At 54.7% G+C, this 25,512-nt stretch overlaps 4 protein-coding genes across 6 annotated transcripts; all 4 read left to right on the top strand.

Moving 5' to 3' along the window:
• The first annotated feature begins 241 nt into the window (after positions 1-241).
• KLK12 (kallikrein related peptidase 12) lies at positions 242-4,480 on the top strand. Its single transcript, XM_037149007.2, has 6 exons — positions 242-337; positions 515-570; positions 1,064-1,223; positions 2,006-2,265; positions 3,164-3,297; positions 4,174-4,480. The coding sequence occupies exons 1-6, from the start codon at positions 309-311 to the stop codon at positions 4,327-4,329; spliced, it is 795 nt and encodes a 264-aa protein (XP_037004902.1). The 5' UTR covers positions 242-308; the 3' UTR covers positions 4,330-4,480.
• Positions 4,481-6,243: 1,763 nt separating this feature from the next.
• Positions 6,244-9,781, top strand: KLK11 (kallikrein related peptidase 11). Of its 2 annotated transcripts, none has more exons than XM_053659772.1 (6): positions 6,244-6,314; positions 7,104-7,178; positions 7,600-7,756; positions 8,133-8,398; positions 8,940-9,076; positions 9,347-9,781. In XM_053659772.1, exons 2-6 carry the CDS (start codon positions 7,139-7,141, stop codon positions 9,497-9,499), a joined length of 753 nt encoding a protein of 250 aa, XP_053515747.1. In that variant the 5' UTR covers positions 6,244-6,314; positions 7,104-7,138; the 3' UTR covers positions 9,500-9,781. The 2 variants fall into 2 exon arrangements, with proteins under 2 accessions (XP_053515747.1, XP_037004901.1); XM_037149006.2 differs by having other exon boundaries at positions 6,260-6,314; positions 7,107-7,178.
• A 1,569-nt stretch (positions 9,782-11,350) lies between these two features.
• On the top strand, positions 11,351-16,378 carry KLK10 (kallikrein related peptidase 10). 2 transcript variants are annotated; one of them, XM_037149000.2, is made up of 6 exons: positions 11,351-11,424; positions 11,816-11,920; positions 12,626-12,806; positions 13,456-13,730; positions 14,066-14,199; positions 15,677-16,377. In XM_037149000.2, the coding sequence occupies exons 2-6, from the start codon at positions 11,830-11,832 to the stop codon at positions 15,827-15,829; spliced, it is 834 nt and encodes a 277-aa protein (XP_037004895.2). In that variant the 5' UTR covers positions 11,351-11,424; positions 11,816-11,829; the 3' UTR covers positions 15,830-16,377. The 2 variants fall into 2 exon arrangements, with proteins under 2 accessions (XP_037004895.2, XP_053515741.1); XM_053659766.1 differs by having other exon boundaries at positions 11,361-11,424; positions 11,821-11,920; positions 15,677-16,378.
• Positions 16,379-19,948: 3,570 nt separating this feature from the next.
• KLK9 (kallikrein related peptidase 9) lies at positions 19,949-25,350 on the top strand. Its single transcript, XM_037149023.2, has 5 exons — positions 19,949-20,012; positions 20,180-20,336; positions 23,075-23,340; positions 24,715-24,851; positions 25,198-25,350. Exons 1-5 carry the CDS (start codon positions 19,970-19,972, stop codon positions 25,348-25,350), a joined length of 756 nt encoding a protein of 251 aa, XP_037004918.2. The 5' UTR covers positions 19,949-19,969.
• The last annotated feature ends 162 nt before the right edge of the window (positions 25,351-25,512 follow it).

Genomic DNA, 25,512 nt, shown 5'->3' with positions numbered 1-25,512 from the left:
TTAAGAGTCATCCGTGTCTGGAAGAGTTTCCAGGGGATTAGAGGGCACTCCACCCAGTGTCTTCCTCATCCCCTTCCCTCCACCAGGAAATTGAATGGGCTAGAACAAAGACGGTTAAAAGCTGTGTCAGCCGCCACAGGCCTGGGACAGACAGACAGAAGGAGGGGGACAGGTGGGGCAGCATGACAGGTTGGCTGAGAAGCCAGGTGGACAGTGGGAGCGTTGACTGGCCAGCAGGTGACGAGATAGGCGGGTAGGTGGACAGACAGATAATAGAGACGCAGAGAAGCTGAAACTGTGACAGCCACATGGAGGACCCAGCAGGCAGAGAGACCAGGTGAGCAGGAGGCAGGCAGTCACAGGTGAGGGGGGTGACGGGCGGGCCAGGAGACAGGCAGAGACGGGGCAGGAGGGCACCCCCTCTTCGTGGAGCTGATGTGAGAAGGGCGAGGAAGGGAGGAGCGGGTCGACAAGAAGAGAGCCATCTCTGAGAATCCCCCTACCTGTTCCTCAGAACCTGGAGGTGGCCCACCATGGGGTCCTGCATCTTTTGGCTCCTGTGTGTTATTGGTGAGTTCCTCAGGGGGAAGGGGAGTCCCTACCTCCCCCACAAAGGGACACTCATCTCCCCATCTCAGTGCTGGCCCCAGCCTGGCAGTGAGGCAGGGAGAAGGGCTGACTCTGTGCCTTCATTCACCTCCAGTGCCCAGGGTCTCCTCACCTCTCTCTGTATCTTTTTGATCCACCTCCTCTCTACCTCCCCCTGTGACTGTGTCTCCTTTCTTTCTCTCTGTCTCTCTCTTGCTCTCGCTATCTCCTGTCTTTAAGCATCTCTCTCTCTTCCTGCTTCCCTCTTTTCCTCTCTGTATCTCTTGGGGTTACACTGTATCTTTTCTCTATACATCACTAGGTGTCTCCCTATGCTCGGCTCTCTCTCAGGGTCTCTGTCTTCCTGGCGCTTCTTTTTCTTTCTGTGTCTCGCCATCTCTGAATTTGTTTCTATATCTGATCCACAATCTCCAAGTCCCTGACCTCACCTCTCTGGCCCATACCCCGTCCTCAGGGCTCAGCCATGCATCCACAGAGAAGATTTATAATGGCACGGAGTGTGTTCCTCACTCGCAACCTTGGCAGGTGGGGCTGTTTGAAGGTGCCAACCTGCGCTGTGGGGGGGTCCTCGTTGACCGCAGGTGGGTCCTCACAGCTGCTCACTGCAGCGGCAGGTAAGCCCCCTGTTTGTGTCTCTTGCCAGAGTGGGCAAAGATGGGGGATGGGAGGAGAGAGCTGGGGGTAGGGGCTCACGGGAGGGAGTGTCTAGGAGAAAGGAGGTGGTCCTGCCAGAAGAGACTCTGAGGTTAGACAAAGGGTAGGACTTTCTCAAAAAATGGGCCTGGGGTGGGGCTGGCTGGGGTTCAGTGGGGTGGAGGGCAGGGGGAGGGTCCAGGAACCTGCCTACCCACCTCCCATTCTTTCGAATCCCAGTCCCTTCCCTATAAAGCATCTGTCACCAGCCCCAGCCATTCTCTGACCCAGGTTGGGCCCTGGGCTCAGGTCTGACCCAGATTCTTTGTGCAGACTCGGTGGCCCCATGTGTCACATGACAGCACATTGGGCTTTCTAGGTCTGGATTTCATGCAAAAAGAAAGTTTCAGACAGAAGGAGATGGAGAGATGTGGGGACAGGGAGAAATCCAAGCAGGACAAAGAGGAGCATTCACTTTCTCAACAAGATTGACAGCCCAGGCAGGCCCCTCAGTGGTGGGAACAGAGCAGCAAAGGAGACTAAAAGATGCCCCTACCCCTGTGGGCCTCGCCAACTAAGAGAATCAGAAGGGGACCCAATGCAGCGGCCTGGGGAACACTGGGTGATGGAGACAGAGACCAAGAGATGGAGAGAGGGCACCCAAGACAGAGAACAAGGGCCAAGGAACAGGGGACATGAAAGAGAAGCAGGAGGTCCTGGGGGCCTGGGGGTGGTCCACCTGCTGAGCCAACTGGACCCCCAGCAGGTACTGGGTGCGCCTAGGGGAGCACAGCCTCAGTCGCCTGGACTGGACAGAACAGATCCGGCGCAGTGGCTTCTCCATCACCTACCCCGACTACCAGGGAAGCCGGAGGAGTCACGAGCATGACCTGCGGCTCCTGAGACTGGGCACCCCCGTCCTCCTGACCCGCAGCGTCCAGCCCCTGGCCCTTCCCACCAGCTGTGCAGCGCCTGGCACTCAGTGCCACATCTCAGGCTGGGGCACCACCAACCGACCATGGAGTAAGGGGGCCCTGGGGTCAGGGATCAGGATGGGCCAAATCCGGGTGGAGAGTGAGAGGTCAGGAGGAACACCATGTCAGAGGAAGGTTGGGTAAATGTTCAAACATCAGGGTTGTAGTTTGGGGCTGAAGATCATGGCGGATCAGGTCTCGGGAGTCTAAGTGGTTAAGGGGTTGCGTACAGAGTCAGAAGTCATGGGTCAACGATGTCCTTAGAGGTCAGAATGCCATCGAGGGTCATTAAACTGGGGCAAAAGGCATATATAAACAGGATCATGGGGTCACAGGTCATGGGTCATGGACTCTGGTGGTCGAGGTCATTGAAGAATTGAGGTCATAGGATACACATGTTGCAAAAGCTGACCACAACCTAAGGATTGAAATTGGGGGAAGCCATAGTGTTTAGGGTTATGGAGCCGGAGGTTAGGGGTCACATAGTCAGGGTTCAAATAAACTAGGATCAGAGGTCACTTTGGAGTAGGGACCAAGGGTTTAGAGAGTGTAGAACTGAGGTTGGAACTCAAGGTGAAGAGAAGAAATATGGGGTCAGGAGAGAGAAGACATGAGGTCAACTTGAAATCAAAGGATGGTAAGATTGAAGGTTGAAGGTCACAACAGCTGAGACTGAAGGTCAGACACATTCACTGTATCTGAGGTTGGAGGGACTAAAAGGGTCTAGAGTTATGGCACTCAAAGTTAGAGGTTAATAACAGGACCGGGGTCAAGGGTCACTATGAAATCAAGTCATAAATCAGAAATTTGGAGGTTCGAGGGTTGTAATGGAGGTCGCAGGGAGGGGATGGGTTAGAGGCTTGGACTGAGCTTCCTTGAGAGGAGGCATGTGTCTGCAAAGTGGGGAGCTGTAGGGGAGAACTTCAGCATCCATCTTCCGCCCTCAGACCCCTTCCCAGACCTGCTCCAATGCCTCAATATCTCCATCGTCTCCACTGCCGCCTGCCAAGCCGTGTACCCTGGGAGAATCACGGACAACATGGTGTGTGCGGGCGGCGTCCCGGGGGAGGATGCCTGCCAGGTAATGCGTGGTCACCTAGGACAGGAAGTAGGGGACAGAGAAGAGGAAATGGGGAGGGTGAGTCAGAGAAAAAGGGTGAGGGAGAAAGCTGAGGTCAGAAAGAAGGGCAGGCACAGAATAAAGGGGGGAGACAGAGCAGGAAGAAGAGCCAGGGAATGGAAGAGGGAGGGTGGGCAGAGAAAGGAGAGGGAGATGGGGAAGGGCAAAGGACCAGCCGGCAGGGCACCTGGCGCTCAGGCAGATAACCTACTGCCTCTCCAGTCCTGAGTCTTCCCCCTACCATCCTCCAGCTGATACTGGCCCCTGTGAGAGATTTCAAGATGGAGGCATAAAGAGGGCTGGAGAGCTCTCTCACCCTCAAATTCTGCTACTTTGCCCTCTTGGGTCCTCCGGAGAGGAAGCCTGCCTCACCCCTCCAGCCAGGGCCCCAGCCATCACCCTTCAGGAACTCTTACAGAATCCCGCCCTCATTTGCTTGGATTGGTTATCAGTGCCTGTGCTTTCGAGCCTCATTGGTCAGGATCCCAGCCATTGTCCTTGAGGGACCTCTCTACCCTCTGTGAAGCCCCGCCCTTCTTCTCTGGGATTGGTCGTTGGTGACCGTGTCCTCTTCCCTCATTGGTCAGAGTCATAACCATTGTCTTTGAGGGACCTCACTACCCTTTGCAGAGTGCCGCCCTTCTTCCTTGGGTTTAGCTCCTAGGGTTCGCTACTGTTCAGTCACTGCTGTTGTCTTTCTGGAACTTGGCTGTGCTCTTTCCCCGATGACAAGACTTGGAGCCCCTGTCCTCAGGCCCAGGAATGGGTTGCGGTGGGGGAAACTGGAACAGGTTTTCTCCCCTATTCAGGCCAGGCTCCTTCCCCCTTTTCCTTCAGGGTGACTCTGGTGGCCCTCTGGTGTGCAAAGGAGTTCTTCAGGGTCTGGTGTCCTGGGGGTCCGTGGGGCCTTGCGGGCAAGGAGGCATCCCGGGAGTCTACACCAATATCTGCAAATATGTGAACTGGATCCAGAGGGTCATACGGAACAACTGACCTGCTCTTCTACCTCCACCCCCAGCTTGGGGGCCATTGGGACCCCCGGAGTTCCAGCCTCTCCTCCACTGTCAGCCCCAACTCTCACTTATCTTGGTCTGAGGATCTTCTTCCTGGAACTCCAACTCCAACCAGCCCTTCTAAGACTCGTGGTTCCAGGAGGAGGGAGTATGTGACTATTTGGAATAAAAATAACTTGAGAATGGGTGATGTCTATGTGGTTTTCCTGAGAATGGAGGGGGAGGGCTCATCAGTTCACCACCTACCCCCAGGTATGGAAATACAGATCAGAGAGTGTGAGGGCTTTCCCTTGGGGGCCACGCAGACATGGAATAGAAAAAGTTATTTATAACAAAACAAGTTGGTGGGGGGGGGTGCACTTTTCTTCATCTGACACAACAGGCACAGCAACCCAGAGCTTTTCAAAGGCTCATAAGGACCTGAAGGTGGAAAAAATCGTTGGCTGCAAGATACCAAATGACAACGTGTAAAATCAAAATTCATGACCATTTAATTAAATGTCTGTAACATGTAACATTCCTCCACCTAGCCAATGGCGACTTGGTTCTTCTGCTGGAGTTGGGCATGCATTAAAGTTAACATGGAGTGTGGGTTCGTTTTTTATGTCTGCAATGACAGAGGGTGGGGTGCAGCCCGTGGAAGGTAAGAGGACCCAGGCTACCTCTTAGAATAAATGGTCCTGCCCATCCCCTTGGGGTCTGTCTTCACCGCCTCTCCCTGAGGTGGAAAGAGAACTTCCCCCCAGCGAGTGGAAACGGAATCTGAGATGCGGCCGTGACAGCCGGGAGAACATCTGCTGAGCGCCTCCTATCCTTGGTTCTGCTGAAGTCCTCGTCCCCACCTCATCCCGAGGCAGGGTTGTCACCCCCATGTCACAGATGAAGAAACTGAGCCTCACGCGGGTGGAGTCCCCTGTCCTACGTCATCGAGGTAGGAAGAGGCAGAGCTGAGGTTTGGGGCCAGGCCTGGCTGCTGCCAGAACCCAGGCCTACCCGGCAGTCCTGCTCCGCATCTGGTTAGGGGAGAGAAGAGGGCAAGACGGCAAGGAGATCTAATCGATAACAAGCCAGGAGAAACAGGGATTGTCCCTCGAGTCTGCAGACGAGGAAAATGAGGTGGCTCCGATCTGGGAAGTCATCGGACCCGGGTCACACAGCCAGTAAGTGCCGTGGCTGCCATCCAAGGTCCCTGGGGTTCCTGGAGGACTGGGAGTGGGGAGAGAGGGGGTGAGGGAAGGGTCTGCAGAGGAGCCCTGATTTTCCCACTCTGAGGCCTCAACTCCCACAGGCCCCAACCTGCCTCCCCCACCCTGCTGTCCTGCCCCTTCGCCTGGCAGCAGCCCCACCTTGGAATGGAGAAGGGAGGGGCCCAAAGGAGGCCAGGGGCCCACCTGGGCTCAGGCTGTGGGGAGGGAGGGGCAGGCACAGGAGGAGATGAGGGAGGAGAAGAGGGTTTTAGGGACAGGGAGAGAGAGAGAAAGACAGCTGGAGGGAGAGAGGGGGGCAGAGATGGACACCCAGAAGAAAAAGAGAGCGTGGGAGATAAAAGCAGAAGTAGACGAAGACAGGAACACACAGCCACGCCGAGGCCTGAAAATGACATGCACGCAGAATCACAGAAAGGCGGGGGAATGACAGATGAAGAGAGAGATTTGGAGTGACAGGGCAGGGTGTAAACAGACAGATGGGGGGGGGGGGAACCGAGAGAAGCAGAGAGGAGAGGGGCTTGGAGAGGTGATACGGGCAGGCAGGCAGCCGGCATTGCCTCTGAGGCCCGTCTGGGGAGGGCCCCCCCACACACCCCGCCCCCAGGGCAATAAGGCAGGGCTGGGAGGCCCAGTCATCACGGGCCACCCCCCTCCCTCCTGCCTGCCTGGTGCCTTGCACTCCGGCCCAGCCTGCCCCAGCCTGCCGCAGCCGCCACCACCACCACCGTGGGCCCCCGGAGCCCCAGCCCCAGAGCCCGTGAGTCTGGGAGGGAAGGGGAGGTCCCTGCTGCAGGCAGCTCCGGACAGAGCACCAGGCCTCCTGGGCCTCGGCACCATTTCTCCCTCGGCTCTGTCCTTCCAGGCTTGGGTGGGGGCTGTCCCTGTCTCTCTGCCTCTCCAACCGGCTGCCCCCAACCTCGGTGACCTCTGACCCCAGCTTCTGTCACCGAGTCCAGCCCTCCACCTCCACCCCTGCTGGCCAGGGCAGCTGAGGGCATTGACTTTTCCTGTGACCAGCCCCTCCCTCCCAGCTTTGTCCAGTTGTCCTTCCAAAACGCAAGGGTTCAGCAGGCCCAGGCAGAGCCCCCTCTGCACCCTGGGGAACCCCTGAAGGGCCCATATCCCCCTGGGTGGTTGCTACAGGGTACCAGCCCCCCTTTATTGTCCCGCCCTGAGCTGCTGGGGCCCGGCTAGGTCTCCGGTGGACAAGGAGAGAAAAGCACTCTCCAAAGTGAATCTCAGAGGTCCAGTGGCCGACTTAAAACAGGGCCAGCCCCACACCTGCCCTGGCCACAGGCTCTCCCAGCCTCTCTCCACATGCTCCTTGGATACGAGAAGCTTCGAGCTGAGGTCAGGCCCCGAGGCCACCCTCCCTACCAAAGATTTCCTGTAAGGTTTTGGAGGTCGGGGCGCTGTGAGAATGAGGAGATTTTTCCAGGCCTGTAGTTTCTCCCCGGGGATAGTCGGAGGGAGAGAGGAGAGGGCACGACCCAGCCCGAAGTCTCCCCATGAAGTGATTCCGCCCCTTGTACCTCCTTGTTCCCAGAAGATCCTGGGGCCTGCCCTCTCCCCCTCCAGGCCATGACGATTCTGCGGTTAATCACACTTGTTCTGGTGACAGGTACGGTGGGCGAAGGGGAAGGGCACGGGCCTCCCTCTGCGGCCTCTAGAATCCCCCAGCCCTCTCATTCTGGACGTGGACAAGGCTCCTATTCAAAATAGAGTAACCCAGAGGGCATCTGAATGGATATATGGGTGACAGTGAGGTCCTTGCTTTACGGTGACATCCCTTTAGGTGCTAGAAGAGGAAGAGGTCATGGAGGGTCCCAGGGGAGGGCTCAGGGCTGCTGGGCTGGAGTGGGGGACATTCAAAGAGCTCAGGACAGTGGCTAGTGGCCAGCCGAGATGGAAGGGTTTCAGTGGTCTATCCTCCGCACAGTGCATCCCAGGGGGGCCCCAGGCTGGGGCACGGACACTCACCCCTTCTCTCCTGAGAGTCCTCTCAGGCCTGAGCCCCATCTTGTGCCCCCCACCCTCCACAGGGCACGCAGGGGGAGAGACCAGGATCATCCAGGGGCACGAGTGTCCCCCTCATTCTCAGCCCTGGCAAGCGGCTCTCTTCCAGAACACGCGGCTGCTGTGCGGAGCGACCCTCATCGCCCGAAAATGGGTCCTGACTGCTGCCCACTGCCGCAAGCCGTGGGTGCGGGGGCTGGGGCGGGGCCGGGAGGGGGCTGGAGACGGGGGAGCTGGATGGAAAGAGGCTTGGGGATGCGGAGAATGTGTGTAGGGTTGAGAAAAGTAGGGTGGGGTTAGCATTGATGGCGGAGGCCCCACTTGGGATTGAAGAGGAAAGCATGGAGGATGTCGGAACTGGGTGCGGGGCTGGGTGTTGGGATCGGGGTCCAGTTAGGAAGCGTTTTCAGCGGGAGCCAGGGGTGGGGTTGGAAGTGGGGGCGTGGCCCTTTATTCCCTCCTGTGCGCTCAGCTCTCCCCCTCCCCCAGTGCCTCTCGCCCCACCCCCTGTCTCCCCCCAAACCCTCGCACCTCTGACCGATGGCCCCTCCCACCTCAGCCAGTACACCGTTCACCTGGGGGATCACAACCTCCACCAGCGGGACCGCCACACGCAGATCCGCCAGGCCACGGAGTCCTTCCCCCACCCAGACTTCAACAACAGCATCCCCAACAAAGACCACCGCAACGACATCATGCTGGTGAAGATGGAGGCACCGGCCTTCATCACCTGGGCCGTGCGGCCCCTCACCCTGTCGTCTCGCTGCGTCTCTCCGGGCACCAGCTGCCTCATTTCTGGCTGGGGAAGCACATCCAGCCCCCAGTGTAGGAGCTCCATGGGGTGGGGACATGGTGGGGGCAGGGTGGCCATGATTTGGAAGGATGTAGGAAACCCCGAGATGAGCCCTAGTGTTACCAGAGGAGGCTGCCCCGGGGTGTCAGGAGTGGGATACATTGAAAGGAGGAGTGGAAAGGGCTGGGGTGGCAGAGGCCGTGGAGACCAAAGTGTGGGCCTCCGAGTCAGACAGACACGAGAAGCGTGGTCACAGGTGCCACACCTGTGGCCTGTGAGATCTTCTTAGGCAAGAGGCTTCACCTCTCTCAACCTTGGTTTTCTTCTCCATAAAATGAGGCTTAATCACGCCCACCTAATTGGGCTGAATGGGAGATCATGTTTATAGAGCAACTGAGAACTTACTCGATAGCTGTTGTTACAAGCAAGAGAGATGAGCTGGCTGTAAGCGAACGCAGGGACAGGATTCAGGGCAAGGCCCCGGCTGGGTGCGGGGTGCAGAACCAGCTCTGGGGCAAGGGAAGGGAGCCAGCAGGCTGCTGGTCTCCACGCCCCTTCCTGACGTTTCCACAGTGCACCTGCCCCACACCTTGCGATGTGCCAACATCACCATCATCGACCACGAGGAGTGTGAGGACGCCTACCCGGGCAACATCACGAACACCATGGTGTGCGCAAGCGTCCGGCAGTCCGGCAAGGACTCCTGCCAGGTGACAGGGCGGGGCCTGGGTCTCCAACCTGGGCTGTGTTTTCACCTACCCTCCACGATCTCATCCCAACCCTAACTTATCCCCCTAATCATTTTCCACCCTAACCCCATGTTTCCTACCCATAACTCCAGCCTCGCCTCCGATCGGCCCCCCAATGTGCACCACACTCCCAAGGCTAGACCTACCTCCTGCTTAACGCCACGCCCAACACCTTCCCCTCTCCCACAGCCCCCATCCTCTCTGACTGGTTTTCTCCCTCCCCACCCACAGGGTGACTCCGGAGGTCCTCTAGTGTGTAACGGATCTCTTCAAGGCATCATCTCCTGGGGCCAGGACCCATGCGCCATCACCAGAAAGCCTGGTGTCTACACCAAGGTGTGCAAATACGTGAACTGGATCAAGGAGACGATGAAGAACAATTAAGCCGGGACCAGCTCACCGTCCTCACCAGCACCCCATGCTGCCGTGATGATGTGGTTCCCATTCATTCTGATCATCCTGGAGCCCAAGCCACGACCGACCCCTTTACACACTTTCTTTGGGCTTCCTTGACTAGGGAGATGCTGCCGCTTTAATAAGCAACTCGGGTTTGGAATCGGTGAGACCTGAGTTCACGTTCAGCCTTGTAGTAACCTGTGACTCTGAGAGTGAACACCCATCACTACCTGTTTGGTTCCCTGTTGTAGCCCCAGCCCCAGTGACAGTCCTGGCACAAATTTTATGCTAATAAACATTAATCTTTTGAATGCTTACGGTGTGCCAGACCCTGGCCCAAGGGCTTTTAGACGAGTCAATTAACCGAACCTTCGCAAGAACCCAATGAGGTCAGGGCAGGTATAACACCTATTCTGCAGAGGAGGAAACTGAGGCACAGTGAAACAAAGCACTTGCTCGTGGCCACACAGCCAGGAAGTAGAAAAGCAAGGAGTTACGAAGCAGGGAGTCATCCTTAACAACTGAGCCTTATCGACTTGATACTCAGTTTTCTCACCCGTCCAGTCGTGCATGCAGAATGCCCACTAGCACGGGCGGTCAGTGTGCCTATGCTAGTGAAGACAGAGCAAAGGGGAGCTGCCATTGTGTTCATTCCAGCCTCCAGCACAGGTAGGTGGTTCTCTGAGACCCGTGCGGGCCAATCTCACAGCCACTAACCACTGGTGACTGTTGAAATGAATAATCCCATACAACCAGAAACGCCGTTCTTCTGTCCCACTTGACACGTACCAAATGCGCCATTGGCTGTCCTGTTGAATGGTACTGATTGGACGTTGCCACAGTTGCAGAAAATAATGCTATTAGACAGCGCTGAGCTGGACAACCTCTGGAGTTAACTCATGTCTCGCTGGAGAAGTTGTTGAGCAAAGAGTCCAGTGCCCAGGCTCTTTTCTGATGTTCTTCTTCCCTCACAGGGGAGGTAGCTAGCGTGAGGGGTAAGAGCCCAGAGTGGGGACCGGGGCCTCCTGGTTGTTAGGTCGACTTGCTCTGTGACTTCCCACGAGGCACTGCCCTCTCTGAGTCTCCCATTCCTCACCTGAAATGAGGAAGTCAGCTGAGGGCCAGATGACTCCTCTTGCAGCCTCCTGTGATTCATGGGCCTGCATGTCACCTGGAGACAGGGATGACAGGGAAGATGCGCGGTGACCACACACGGGAATGACACCAAACCTCCCCTGAAACACACATGGGGGCTGGTCCCTGGGACACACACTGACCAAGCCCACCGCCCTGGTTGTGGGGCTGGACTCAAGCTCAGACCATCTCCGTCTCTGCCTCCTTCCCCCACTTCCTCTCCCATCTTCCTCTCCCTGTCTCTGGGTATCCGTCTGTGTGGCCCCTACTCTTCCCTTCAATCCCTCTTGTCTCTCTGCCTCCTTCCCTCCCTCCTTTCCTGTCAGCCTCCTGGCTTCTCTTATGGGATCACTCCGGGTGTGCATTTCCCTGTTTATGTTCTTCTCTTTTGCTCTGGATCACCTCTCTCCAACACTGCCCACCACCCTCTGTCCCCACCTAGGAAGATTTCTTGACTCCGGAGACCTAGGGACATCCCAAACAAAGTACAGCTCCAAAAAGGGTGTTTCGAGCAATGGGAGAAGCCTGTATTCCAGGGGGCCGCTCCCAGAACAGGAATCTGGGGCTCAGGCTGGGTGCCAGCCGCGCCCACGGTATAATTAGGGAGAGGGAAAAGGTGGGGGTGAGGCCCTGGAGGGAGGGCGGGGTAGTTTCCGGGCTCTGCGAGGTTAAAAGGGAAGGTCTGGCCAGGGGTCCCTGGGCAGAGGATCCTGGAAGGCTACAAGGCAGGGTAGAGGTCCTTGGGAGTCCCCTCCCTCCTTCCTTTTGGTGACACTCAGGTGAGGCGGATGCACATCGCTATGGTTGGGGATCCTCAGGTCGCGGGCAGCAGCTTCTGCTTGAGCCTCGATTCCCTTTAGATCCTTACCCTCCCTGTGCAGGAGGGTGAAACCCCATGTACCAAGAGGCTGGCAGCGGGGCAGTACCACCCAGGAGGGAGGGCGCTCCCTTCGGCTTAGGGAGGGCGGGAGGACGCAGCCAGGGGCATCATTAGGATAATTGCGCCCCTTACCGCTGTTTCAGCTGGAATCTCCAGTCGGCCCGCCCTGAGGTCGTGGGTCGCAGGTTACACTGTCCCCGCGGGCTGGGGTGGCCCAGGCTAAGCGCGCGGGCACGGCGGGATGAGGGTCTTGGTTAGGACTTATTTTAACTCGCTCCTCGCCCCTCAAGCCCAGGTCCCGGCCATGAGACCCCCACAACTCCACCTTTCTGCCGCCTCTGGCGCCCTGACCCGGGCGAAGCTGCTGCTGCCGCTGCTGATGGCGCAACTCTGGGGTGAGGCGGGTGTCAGGGCTTGGTGGAAGGCGCCGAGACCTGGGCCAAGGCGAGAGTGAGCTCTCACCACCAACGCCCGCACTCCGCTCCGGGGCTTGGGATCCCCCCGCAGCACCCACCCACCGGCCCGAAGGAGGCCCCGCCCCAGGGCAGCCACGCCCCTTGTCTCGCTCCGCCCAGGATGCTGCGCCCCGGCTCCGGCCGCGCGCGCATCCACTCTCCCACTCTTCCCAGCCAGCCTCCTTTCCTCACCTCTTACTTCACCGTTTGCTAATCCGGCCCCCTCGCTCCGTTCCGTTTTGTCCCGGTCCCTTCTTCCTCCGCCCTATTTTATCCCACCTCTTTCCCCATAGCTTTTTGCCTTAGCCCCCTTTTCCAGCACTTTGCGTTATTCCCACAGTTACCCCTCACCTACCCAGCCCAGCGGTCTATCCCCGCCCCTCCAGACCCACCCGGTTGGGTCCCATTTCTCCACTCCACCCGTCTCCGCCTTCTTCCCCTTTTCACGCCCTTTTTCCTCCTCAGCTTCCAAGAGGTTCCAGCAAGACCCTCCTCCCCCGCCCCCACTTTCCGCTTTCTCCCGGGTTTTGGCTGCGCCCCTCCCACCCCCAGCTCCGTCCCAAGGCCACGCACTGACCCCAAACCCAGCCTTTGCCCTGCCCTGTCCTGCCCTGCCCTGCCCTGATGGTCACCTCCTTCCTCCAGCTGCGGAGGCGACGTTCCCCAGAAACGACACCGCTTCGGACCCCGAGGTCTTCGGCGCCCAGTGCGCGCGCGGCTCGCAGCCCTGGCAGGTCTCCCTCTTCAATGGCCTGTCGTTCCACTGCGCGGGCGTCCTGGTGGACAAGAACTGGGTGCTTACGGCCGCGCACTGTGGAAACAACAAGTAGGGGAGCTCTTCGGGGACGCCCCGAGACCTCTGTGGAAACTGCCCTCGCGGTGGGCGGGAAGGGTGCGGGGCGGATAGGGCTGGACTTGAAGGGTCTGGAATTGTCCCAGCCCAGTGGGGGTCCGTTCTGGAGCGCTTTCCACGGGGACAGGTGGGGCTGTGCTGTGGCCACCAGGGGGAGGTGTGATCCTTCTTAGGTTTTCTAGGCGCCTTTTGATACTGCTTGTATTCTGTGTAGGTAACTGTAGATAGTTGAGCGCAGCAGACAGAAGTCAAGGTCTGGTGTGGTTAGGAATTTAGAACTGAAAGAAATGGCTCCTCTCAGGAATCCCTGAGGGAGGCGGGAAAAGATGGGCTTGCCCAGGTAGACCCCCACACACACAGAAGTCAGGGACTCATACACCTCATGGTTCCTCCCCATGTCCCAAGAATCTAGGTGCCTGGCTCCCCTCCTCCACTCACTCTTGCTTCAGGCCCAGGAGTCTGTGCCCCTAGTCCCCTCCGCCCCCCAGCCCAGGAGTCCCCAGCCCCCTTCAGGGATCCAGGTGTCTACCCCATCCCACTGCCTGCACCAGCCTCCCCAGGGACTCTGTCCAATTTCAGTCTCTGCAAAGGCCTTGCCTCCAGACGGCTCTTCCCTCCCCAGGCCACTGTGGGCTCGCGTTGGGGACGACCACCTGCTGCTGCTTCAGGGCGAGCAGCTCCGAAGAACCACGGTCTCCATCGTGCACCCCAAGTATCGCCACGGCTCCGGCCCCATCCTGCCGAGGCGGACAGATGAGCACGATCTCATGCTGCTGAAGCTGGGCAGGCCTGCTGTGCTTGGGTCTCGCATCCAGACCCTGCGCCTGCCCTACAGCTGTGCCCAGGCCGGGGACCAGTGCCAGGTCGCTGGCTGGGGCACCACCTCCGCAAGAAGAGGCAAGAGCTCGAGGGCCTCTATCTAGGGCAAGAGGAGCTGGGGTTCAAGACTCCTGGTCTGAAGGAGGAGGGGCTGGGGGGCCTGGGCTCCTGGGTCTGAGGGGGGAGGAGGGAGGGGTCTGGACTCATGGGTCTGAGTGGGGAGGGGCTGGGGGCCTGGGCTCCTGGGTCTGAGCGGGGAGGGGCTGGGGTGCCCGGACCCCTGGGTCTGAGGGAAGAGGGGTTGGGGGGCCTGGGCTCCTGGGTCTGAGGGGGGAGGGGCTGGGGGCCTGGACTCCTGGGTCCTGGGGCACTGGGGCTGCATCCCCGGGCAGCCTGGTGTTTTCTTCCATTAGTGAAGTACAACAAAAGCCTGAGCTGCTCCAGAGTCACTATCCTGAGCCACCGAGAGTGTGATGTCTTCTACCCTGGTGTCGTCAGCAACAACATGATGTGTGCAGGACTGGACCAGGGTCAGGACCCCTGCCAGGTAGGGACCACCCAGGTAGGGTCTCCGACTCATGGGGTGAGCATAGGCAGGTGATGGGAAAGCAAACAGTCCCACCCTTGTCCCCAGCCCTATAGCCACCCCAGCCAGACGTCACCCCCATGTCCAGCACCATCCCATCCCTACCCCAGCCTCATCCCTGTCCACAACAGAATGTCCAAACCTATATAGAAATTTAATTTGAGTCAAAATGTTGAAGATATGCCTAGAAGCAAGATCTCAATGGATTGAAAAAAAATGCTCCGGAGAATAGCAGTTTTCCAGTTCATTTATTTTTCTTTTTTAAAGATTTTATTTATTTATTTTCAGAGAAGGGAAGAGAGGGAGAGAAACATCAATGTGTGGTTGCCTACTGGGGCCCTGGCCCCACAACCCAGGCATGTGCCCTGACTGGAGATCGAACCAATGACCCTTTGGTTTGCAGGCTGGTGCTCAGTCCACAGAGCCACACCAGCCAGGGCTCCCAGTTTATTTAATACATTCGGAATCAAAGATGAGACATAAGCACAGCTTCCGTGAAATCCACTGGTGGTCGTTTAGGGGAGGCAGGAGAAAGTGAGGCTGGGAAATCTCTAGACCGGACCCAAAGTAACGTGAGGAGTTACACACTGCTTTGACCTCCGTGGGTCCAGGCTGACCTGGACATTTACAGTACATGGTACAGAGAGGGTATGCGGGCCACAAGATAATGAGGGCTTCTGTGGTCTTGATCTCCTGCCAACTAGTGTACCTCTGAAGTTTTCAGAAAAATAGAGGCTCTCACATTTCAAAGGCATGTTATCTTAAATGCATAAGAATTTGGGCAGCATTCGATGTAGATAAAGACTGGCCTTTGCTAAGGCTGCTGTGGGCCTGGAATGTGACTACTGGCCATGACCTGCCCAGGTAAGGATCTGTGATCAGACCATCCTGTGTGGTTACTCTAGTCTTACATAGCCCCTTTTTCTTTTTCCTTGTAAGATTTTTATTTGTTTGTTTATGTATTCTTAGAGAGGGGAAAGGAAAGAGAAAGAGAGGGAGAGAAACATCGATGTGTGGTTGCCTCTTGTGAGCACCCCCGCTGGGGACCTGGTCTGCAAGTCAGGCCTGTGCCCTGACTGGGAATTGAACCAGCCACTCTTTGGTCTGGAGACTGGTGCTCAATCTACTGAGCTATCCTGAGCCTCATGCCCCTCATCAAGCCATTCCTAACCATCCCCCCCCGCCCACCCCCCTCTCTCTGCAGATCCGTCTCCATCCCCTCTCCCACCAGGTGCTAGAATCTCAGCTCTATTCTCATTGAGCACGTCTCCATTCTCATTGCTCAAGCCAACGCCCATAACCCAAGTCCAACTCCACCGCATCCCACTGCACTTCATACCTCACTCAGACCCCTCCCTCCCCATTGCGACCTCAGACCCTGCAGTGGCAGCCCTCTCGTGGGTGTGTTTATTGGCTCTCTCCTTCCTCCTCCCCGCAGAGTGACTCCGGTGGCCCTCTGGTCTGTGATGAGACCCTGCAAGGCATCCTTTCCTGGGGTGTTTACCCCTGTGGCTCTGCTCAGCACCCAGCTGTCTACACGCAGATCTGCAGATACACCTCCTGGATTGAGAAAACCATTCGCTCCCACTGACCCAGTGGTGCTGTGGTGCCTTCGTCCTCTGCCTGGCTTCCAGCCCGGTCTCCCCTGCCCACTCCCAACCTCTGCCGCCCACCCTTACCTGCGGGCATCTCTCCTCTTCCCCCATCTTCCTGCCCACTGCTCTTCTCTGCCCACGTCGAAGCCAGAATACAGGAGGTGGAGGCTAAGTTCTGTTCGAGAGAGTCGAGGAAGCTGGCGGCCAGCCGTTCTCTGAGAGGAGCTATCCATCACCCACCTTGGCTTCCTCTGGTGTCTCCTGCCTCGTGATCTTGGGCAAGACAAGCCAAGGAGCTCTCCGGACCTCCTTTTCCTCCATCCCGGGGAGAGTGGGGGCACAGACGTGCCTACCTCATAGATGGGTTGTAAGGAGACTATGATATAACCCATGTGTGTGTGTGTGTGTGTTTGTGTAGATCATTATGGTAATTCTCAGTAAAGCATCAGCACCGTGGGTGGTGTGCTGTTTCGAAATGTTGCTTGTTGTCATGATGTGTGAACCGGTCCTGGTAAGAACTCTGTGTGCTGGAGAGAAAAGCACGGGGGGGGGGGGCGGGGGGAAGTTTCTGATCCTGCCTCCCCACAGTCACACACCCTCCCCATCTCCATTCCTAAGGGCTGATGGGAAAATCACTTTGTCCGCCCCGCCTCTGACGGTCTGTGAAGTACCTCTGAGCCATTTCCTTCCTCCCTCCCACTGTTTCCCATGTCCGGGTCCACCCAACACCAGTTCATTCAGTGCCAGCAGGAGCCGGGCTGGCTTGAGTCATCTGGTATTTTCTCTGCCGTCCTGGGAACACTGGACCCCAAGGGACTTCACCCTGCGTGCATCCCAGCCTCTGGGACCAGAGGAGCCCTCTTCACCTCAGTTGATAAGTTCACGCAAAGAAGCCCTCTGAAATTCAGGGGGAATTTTCCGGCCTGTCTCCCCTCCCCAGCCAAGAACCACAATCCCATCTCACCACATCTCCATCCTCATTCCTAACCTGAGGCTTATAACTCAAGTTCAACTCCATCCCCACCCCCATCTCCAATCATCTTTGAGATTTTTTTGCTCTGAAAGTGTGGGCAAATGGGTTCTTTTCCTCTCTCTGAAACGGTCTCCACTTAGCCTGGAATTTGGAGCCGTAACGTCAGCTGAACATATCACAAGAGAAATTTTCCATCCAGCACAGGTTGTTCTTGTTTTTCCTTTCAAACACCAATTTATTGAGCATTTAGTAGATGGCAGACCCCTTGTGGGGCTGGCAACATAGTGGTGACTACCAGGTAACCCCGCCCTCACAGACTACAGGAGACTGTTGCATAGGCCCCTTTCTGCTGACTCCTCCCCCACTCCCAACAGCACACCCCGGAAACGTCAGTCAGACACATCACCCTGGTCCCGGCCCTCGGGGAGCTGCTGGTCTGGTCAGGGAGACCAGCATGCCTTACATTCTTGGCATTCAGGTCTCCACTCAAAGGTCACCTCCTCAAGGAGGCCTTCCAGGGTTGCCTTTGCGAAAGTTGCTCCCCCCAAGTCACTTGTTCATCGCTTTCTTTATTTCCTTTGCAGCCCTTGTTATAGCTGAACCAATCTCATTTATTTGTGTCCACCATAATAATCTGCGCCCCTCGTCCCACTCAGTCCATGAGGGCAGGGACCCCGACTTATTCGCTGTGGTTTTCTAAGCACCTGGGATGGTGCTTTAACACAGAGGCCACTGGATACAGTATTGAACGGAAAATGACAACCTGATCAATGCTGTAACAGAAAGAGGTACAGTGTGCCCCAAGGAAGGCCAAAGACTCATCCCAAAGGAGCCAGGAAGTCTTCTCAGATGAGAAGGCAGTGCGGGTATTTTGCTGTGTATAACGCTCACTCCCCCCCCCCAAATGTTTGAGGGAAAAGTAAGGGTGGGAATTATACATGGCTAGTGCCCGAAATACCTTGTATCTGTGCTTGTGTTCTGTAGTTATTTGTTACATAAGATTTCTTGTGCCATAATGGGTTCACAAATAAATGCTCAAGTTACAGAAATCAACTACCTACATATGCATAAATAAATAAATAACTGAATTAACCCCTGGTTGGTGTGGTGCGGTAGATTGAGTGCCAGCCTGCAAACTGAAGGGTCGCTGGTTCAATTCCCAGTCAGGGCACGTGCCTGAGTTGCCGTTCAGGCCCCTGGTTGGGGGCCTACAAGAGGCGACCAGTCGATGTATCTCTCACGCATCAATGTTTTTCTCCCTCTCTTCCTCCCTCCCTTCCCATCTCTCTAAAAATAAATAAATAAAATCTTTAAAAATATATATAATTGAATTAAGAAATGTAAATGAAAGCTGTTCGGTTGGGGTTTTTTTTTTTTTTCTGAAAGTTTGGGCCCAAAACGTGGATGCCCATTATACATGGCAAAATGCGGGTCAGTCGGAGTTCACCAGCTATAGAACAAGATGTATTTCCATCACTCACTGTGGGACCTTGAGCAAATTACTTGAATGCTCTACCACTATTTCCCTCCACACCTTCCTGGGATGCGTGCAGACGGAAAAGAATCTTGTGAGAAGCGAATAAGATAGTTACCATGAATTGCTTACCTAACTGCCAGCTGCAGAGTAAACAATCCATAAAGGTAGCCACCGAGAGGTCCGTAAGAGCAGTTAGTGTGGCACTTAGCACGCAGTAGGTATTCAGTCCTTAGTCTCAAGACTCCTTGTCCAGCGTGGAAGTGAGACAACTCCAGTCCTGGAAGGCCTCTCTGGGACGGGGTTAGACATATTGTATTTTCTGAATGCATATCACGTGCCAGACACTGTTGTGCTCAGTAGTGTGAATTCGTTAATCCCCCTACAGCCCTGGTTACTATTGCTACTTAGCAGATGAAGCGATGGGGAGAAGCTCAAGTTCACACACTTCATAACTGCCAATGTTGAGATTTGGTCCCGTGTAGTGCAAGTCCAAGATGCATGATCCAAACGGCAATAGCATGGTGAGGACGCATTCAAAGGGAGCCCAGACCCAGCTTGTTACTCAGGCTTGGGGCAGGTGGAAGAGATCATGAGTGCTCAGGGGAGCAAACGGTGGACTCTGCTTAAAGAAATCAGAGAAGTCTTCCTGAAGGAGGCGGCATCGAAGTTGGGCCATGAAGGATGAGTAGGAGTTTACCCAGAAGAGAAGGATCTTGAGAAAGACATTCACTCATTCAATATTAACATATTCTGTAACCTCCGCCTGAGCCCAGCTGAACAGGGTGATTCTGGGGACACAGAGATGAGTCAGACCTGGGCTTGGCCCTTCCGGGGGCTGCCTACCTAGTGGAGGGGGGATGAGGGAAGAGACAGCCAGAATGGGGTGATGGGGAGGAAAATAGAGGGGAGAAGATGGGTGGAAAAAAAAAAGAAAATGTTCTCCAGACTTAGCCAAGATCTGGTGGTAATAAGACAATAGGAAAGGTGCTGAGTTTTAGGCGGGTTAGCCACCTGGGTCGTTGTGAAGAAGAGAGTAGCTTACAACTGAGGTTTCCTCCAGTTGGGACCACATTTCTCGGTCATCATTGTGGTCTCTGCTTCTCTCTCTCTCACCGTTCTGTGTCTCTATCTCCATCTCTTTTATCTCTTTCTCTTTCCCCATCTCACCCCCGTCCTGCCTGCCTGTGTGGCTTCTTCCCTCTGAGTCCCAGTTCTTTCTCCCTCCTCCATCCTGATTTCTGGGCATCGCTCCAGTCCCAGCTCACCACAGCTGCACTCAAGATAAACTTGCTCCCACCTCCAGGCCCGACCTTAGGAATCTATCTTCCTCCTCACCCTCTTCCCCCTCCTGGCCACGGATTATCCTGTATCTAGATCCTGCGTGGGGACTCCCTCTTTTTTTGGAGACACCCAAGGAGAATCCTACATCCTAGGCCCCCTGCCCCAGTTAGCCAAGCCCTGACCCCGCAGGCAGCCAGATTTTCCTGCCAGAGGGTCTCCCTGCATGGCTTCCCTTGTCAAGGTTTGTTTTCAGGCAAGGCCCCAGGGCTTCCTCCTCCCCCAGTAACATTTCTCAACCCTGATTAATCATGGGGTGGCCCCAGGAGGAGGAAAGAGATGACATGGCTTACCTTAAAGAAGCAAGGATGTCAGAGCCGGGCCCCAGGACCCAGGCACCCAGAGATCATGAAGCTGGGATTTGTCTGTGTGTTGCTTTCTCTCCTGGCAGGTGAGGCTCCAGGGTCCTTCCTGCCCATCCTGTGGCTTCTCCGTGGCCCCAGCAGCCTCGGCAGCTTGCCCTTTGCACCCTCCACCTTCTGTCCCTGCCCTCAGCACCCCTCCCCAGCCCTCCCGCCTTGCTCCTCATTGACCCCTCTGCCTTCTGCCTGCCCCCAGGGAACAGCTGGGCAGACACCAGAGCCATCGGAGCTAAGGAATGCCAACCCAACTCCCAGCCCTGGCAGGCCGGCCTCTTCTACCGCACCCACCTCTTCTGTGGGGCCACCCTCATCAGCGACCGCTGGCTGCTCACAGCTGCCCACTGCCACAAGCCGTGAGTGACCACTCTGGGGAGGGGACTAGGGGTAAGGAGAGGGTGGGGGGGGACAAGGGTCTCCGTTAGAAAAAGGAGCTGTAGGCAAGAAGAGCTAAGCCTCTATTTCTGCTCCCAGAAGCTCAACTCAGAATTACAGAGCCAACATTCTTAATTCCAGTTCTTAATTCCTTTAAAATAATCAGATTCTAAGAGCCTATGATTTGGAATTTAGTCTGCCAGAATCTTACACGCTGACCTGGAGAAATCCAGAATCTTAGACTCCTAAAATCTCAGATCCATGAGATAACCTCAGAAAATTTTAGATTCCATAGATTCAGACACTATTAAAATCTTACAAGTCCAGAGCAGCTCTGCCAGTAAAATAGAATGTAGCCATGTAAGTTTTAGTTTTCTAGTAGACACGTTGAGAAAGAGAAACAAGTAAAAATCATTGTAATAATAGATTTTTAATATACACAAAATAACATTATTTTAATATCTACTCAATGCTTAAATATCCATAAATTCCAAAACTCACTCTCTTCTGTGTGGGCCTTTGAAATTGGACACGTCCTTCTCATAAGTGATGCCTCTCAGTTTGGACCGACCACACTTCAAGGGCTCAGTAGCTGCACTGGAGGAGTAGAGAAATACTAGAATCTTAGATGCCGAAGATTCTGGCTAGATTCATCGGACATAGATGTTCATGGTCCTACAATCTTTGATTCACAGTTCCTAGAATACTGTGATTTGTAGAATTCCAGAATCTTGAAACAAAAAAATTCTAGAAGGTTATTCATACATTTCTAGAATTTTTGTGGATTTAGTACCCTAGAATGCTAATATTCTAGATTCTTTTTTAAAAAATAATTATTTGTTTGTTTTTAGAGAGAAGGGAAGGGAAGGAGAAAGAGTGGGAGAGAAACATCAATACGTGGCTACCTCTCATGTGTCCTCTACCAGGGACCTGGCCTGCAACCCAGGCATGTGCCCTGACTGGGAATGGAACCAGCCACCCTTTGCTTCACAGGCCCGCGATATGCCAGATTCTTAAAATTACCAAACTTCTAGTTCAGAGAATTCTAGAGTCTCAAACTATTTGAACTCTAGATTTTTAAATTTCCCAAATCATAGATTTATAGAATTCTAGAATGGGGATGTTCTAGTCTTATTCTCCACGGATATTAGAATTCTAGGCTCATTAACTCATAGATATCATTCATATAGTTTTGTTACTATTATTACCACTAATTATTTTTTATTTTTAAAAAGATTTTATTTATTTATTTTTAGAGAAAGGGAAGGGACGAAGAAAAACTTTGATATGAGAAAGTAACATCGATCAATTGATTCTTGTACCTGCCCCGACTGGGGATCAAACCCGCAACCCAGGCGTGTGTCCTGTCTGGGAATCGAAATGGCAACCTTTTGCTTCATGAGAGGATGCCTAACCAACTGAGCCACACTGGTCAGGGCAATTACTTTACTTTTTTATTGTATTTTTCTATTCCCATTCATCCCCCCCCATATCATCTTTCACTTCCACCCATGCCACCTCCAAATCCAGTTAATCTTAAAATCCTGGAATTTTTGATTCAGAGGAACTAAAACAGTAGAGTCCTTGATTCCTAGCATCCTAGAACTTGAGCTTTGTAGAATTCTACAAGCGGTTGATTCCGAGGGTGTTAGAATCCTAGAGTACAAGAATTTTAGATTCTGGACATTCTAATGGAATCCTAGAACCTAAAACCCGGTCTGCCCATCCCTGGGAAGGGACTGCCCTTCCTGATCTGATGCGCTTCCCGCCAGGGATCACGCACAGGTGTGAGTACGGGATGCTTCGTGGTGCTCTCCCATCATGCACTGCTCCATGATGGGGTCTCTTTCAGCTCCGGGTGCCTACGCTAGGCCAGGAGAGCAACGCTCAGATTTCAGCCTGGAAAACAAAGAAGGAGAAAAGCAGAGAGGTGGAAATAGAAGGAATCCAGGGCTAACAATGAGTTGGGTTGGGGGAGAGCTCGTTCTCCAGATAGAGAGCCAAGGCAATACAGTGACAGAAAGGTACAGAGATAGAAATAACCTCACACTCCTCACACCTGGACTTCTCAGGTCACTGGCCTGGTCCCTAATGTTAGAGAACAGAAGCTGGGGGGTGGGCACACAGACCCTCAGAAAGTCCACCGCTGCCCAGGGCATAGACCCAGAGCAGAGCAAGCAGATGGCAAGTGCTGTGAGAGAGGGCTTAAGGCTCGATTTCAGGAGGAAATGCATGGAGGGGTGAGAGATGGGGCAGCCAGGAAAGGCCTGAGGATGCAGATGGTCCCCAACTTGGGGATTTTCCACATTCCGTCCTCCTCCCTACGTAACACACTCCGAGCCACTCCTCCCAGAAGCCACCAGACCTGTGGGGGCAGGGGTGGAGCTGTTTTTGAGGTGTAGGTGGAGTCATGTGTCTACATGGTTCCAGGGGACCCAGTTCACCACTAAGGCTCCAGGTGGCGCAAGGAAGAAGGTGGCTCACTTGGCATGGACCTGGGAAAAGGTGTGAGCTTTTGGGGGAGAGCTACAATAGCAGAGGCAGACAAAGGGACAGACTGGGGATCAGAGGCCCAGAAACACTGTGTGTCTTCCTCAAAGTCACACAGCACTCTGGCATCCCGCATATGACGGGGTGCCAGAGAAAACAGGCAGCTTGTAGAGAATCACGCAGCACCCTGGTGGACATTCATCTTGACCCCTGAGGCATGTCCCAGCAGGTATCTGTGGGTCCGCCTTGGGGAGCATCACCTCTGGAAATGGGAGGGTCCAGAGCAGCTGTTGCGAGTCACGGACTTCTTCCCTCACCCCGAGTTCAACAAGGATCTCAGAGCTCAAGACCACAACAACGACATCATGCTGATCCGTCTGCCCAGGAAGGCACAGCTGGGACCTGCTGTGCAGCCCCTCAACATCAGCCACACCTGCGTCTCCCCGGGAACCCAGTGCCTCATCTCAGGCTGGGGGGCCGTGTCCAGCCCCAAGGGTACAGCCTCACCCATGACATACTCTCTTCCATCTCATACGGAGGGTCTAAATTCTTCCTCTTCTCTTTCTGCCTTTTCATCTCTATCCACTACCTGCCCACCTGTCTGTCTATCTATCAATCCATATATTCCATCAAAAATCTAAGATGCTATAAACTGTAAGGTGCTTCATTATTTTCACAACCCACTGAGAATGACAGGAAGACAGTCCCATTGATCCTCATGTGACCCATTCCCCAGAAGACACATCCTGATTTCAGGACCTTTAAATGTAAAAATGTATGTGTCTTAAAGTCGAAATAAGTCCTACCTATCTCGGAGTCACCCATCAACAACCAGCAAATTAGCCAAAATTGCTTCCCACATTAGTGCTGCTTTTCAAAATGCCTTCACTTAAAAAACAAAAAAAGCCGCCGGAATGTGTTGCTGTTAACATCTAAAACCTGGACGCTTTTACACAAAAGCCAAGTTTCAGGATTTCCTTGTTAAGAACTGGCATTGCTGGGGCCACATTCCCAAAGGAGCAACCATTGTTGGGCAGAGTGAGTGGATGTGGAATAAACACAAAACCACAACTTCCATTTCCCCATAAAGCCCCTGGATTGCTTGAGTTTGCACCCATACATTATATACGTGGGTATATATGGTTAGGGTTACATATCCTTCTCCGCCTCTAGATTCTGTAACTCTATCTCTACTGAATATCTCTAAATCTTTACCTCTGTGCCTATCAATGACCTTCTCCCTATAAATATTTCCTTCCCTTTAATCCACAGCCCCTCACTGGATATCTCTGGGCCCACTTCTATTTCTTCATGGCCTTTTCTGAGAATTTCTTTCCCCTGAAGAGGGCTCTAGCTTCCGCTATGGTCTCTATTTTCCTCTAGGCAAATTATACGTGTGTCTTCTTGTCTCTTGGCTCTCTGCACCTTTCTGTCTCACTCTCTTCCTCCCTCTTCTTGTACATCTGTTTCTTTTTTATGTTGGGATTCTCTCGGTCACCTGCCCCTTGTTTCTTTCTTGCAGAATGTTTTTCTTTTTTAAGATTTTTATTTACTTTTATAGACAGACGAGAAGGGAGGGAGAAAGAGAGGGAGAGAAATATCGTTGTGTTGGTTGCCTCTCGTGTGCCCCCTACTGGGGACCCAGTTCACAACCCAGGCATGTGCCCTGACTGGGAATCGTACTGGCAACCCTTGGAGCTCGGTGGATTTGAGCTGGTGTAACTCAATCCACTGAGCTACACCAGCCAGGCCTTTTTCTTGGAAAATCTTATGCTGTGGCTCCGTAGCTCCGCCTTAAGGAAGGATGGGCGGGTGTGTTGAGTGACATGGCTGCAGCGGCTGACCCCCTGTGATCTCCTTCCTCAACAGTGCAGTACCCGCTCACGCTGCAGTGTGCCAACATCAGCATCCTGGAGCCTAGACTCTGCCATCGCGCATATCCGGGCCACATCACCAAGAGCATGCTCTGTGCTGGCCTGTGGGAGGGAGGCCGCGGCTCCTGTCAGGTGAGGAGAAGGACGCTGCCTATCCTTCTGGGACACCTGGGACTTCCTGAGAGAGGACGGGGGCCAGGACCAAGAATTCTGGATCTACGGGAGGAGGAAACTGGAGGTCCGGACTCTAAGTCCCTGGGGAAGAGGGTGCTGGGGACCCAGAATGCTAGGGACCCAGGGGAGATTGAAGGTTTTTGACTCCTGAATCTGAGGGAGGAAGGAGTGGAGACCTGGATGTCTGGGTTTGGGGCCAGCTAGAAACTGGGGGTCCCGGGGAAGAGGGAAGTGGCCTGTGTTATGTCATAATTCAATTCGCCTAACAGTTTCTGTTTCTCCCCGCCCCCCCCCACACACACAGGGTGACTCTGGGGGCCCCCTGATTTGTCACGGGACCCTGGCTGGCGTGGTGTCTGGAGGCGCGGAGCCCTGCTCCCGACCCCGGCGCCCTGCCGTCTACACGAGTGTGTGCCACTACGTGCGCTGGATCAGAAAAACAATGGAGGAAAACTGAGTCCTCGCTCAGCCTTGGACGACCTCGCGAGGAGGGCCGGCGTAGGACAGAGAGGCCCCGGCCTCCTTTGTCTCCGCCCTTGGCCTCAGCAGTCCTGGAGAAGCTTTCCGGATATTTAGAAGGGATGGAGCAGAGAGACACCTCCGCCCTCCCGGCCCCGTC

The sequence above is a fragment of the Artibeus jamaicensis genome, unplaced genomic scaffold (assembly GCF_021234435.1).
Source record: "Artibeus jamaicensis isolate MK-2021 breed Jamaican fruit bat unplaced genomic scaffold, CSHL_Jam_final scaffold_804, whole genome shotgun sequence".
NCBI lineage: Eukaryota > Metazoa > Chordata > Mammalia > Chiroptera > Phyllostomidae > Artibeus > Artibeus jamaicensis.
This window is presented reverse-complemented; position numbering and strand designations above follow the sequence as displayed.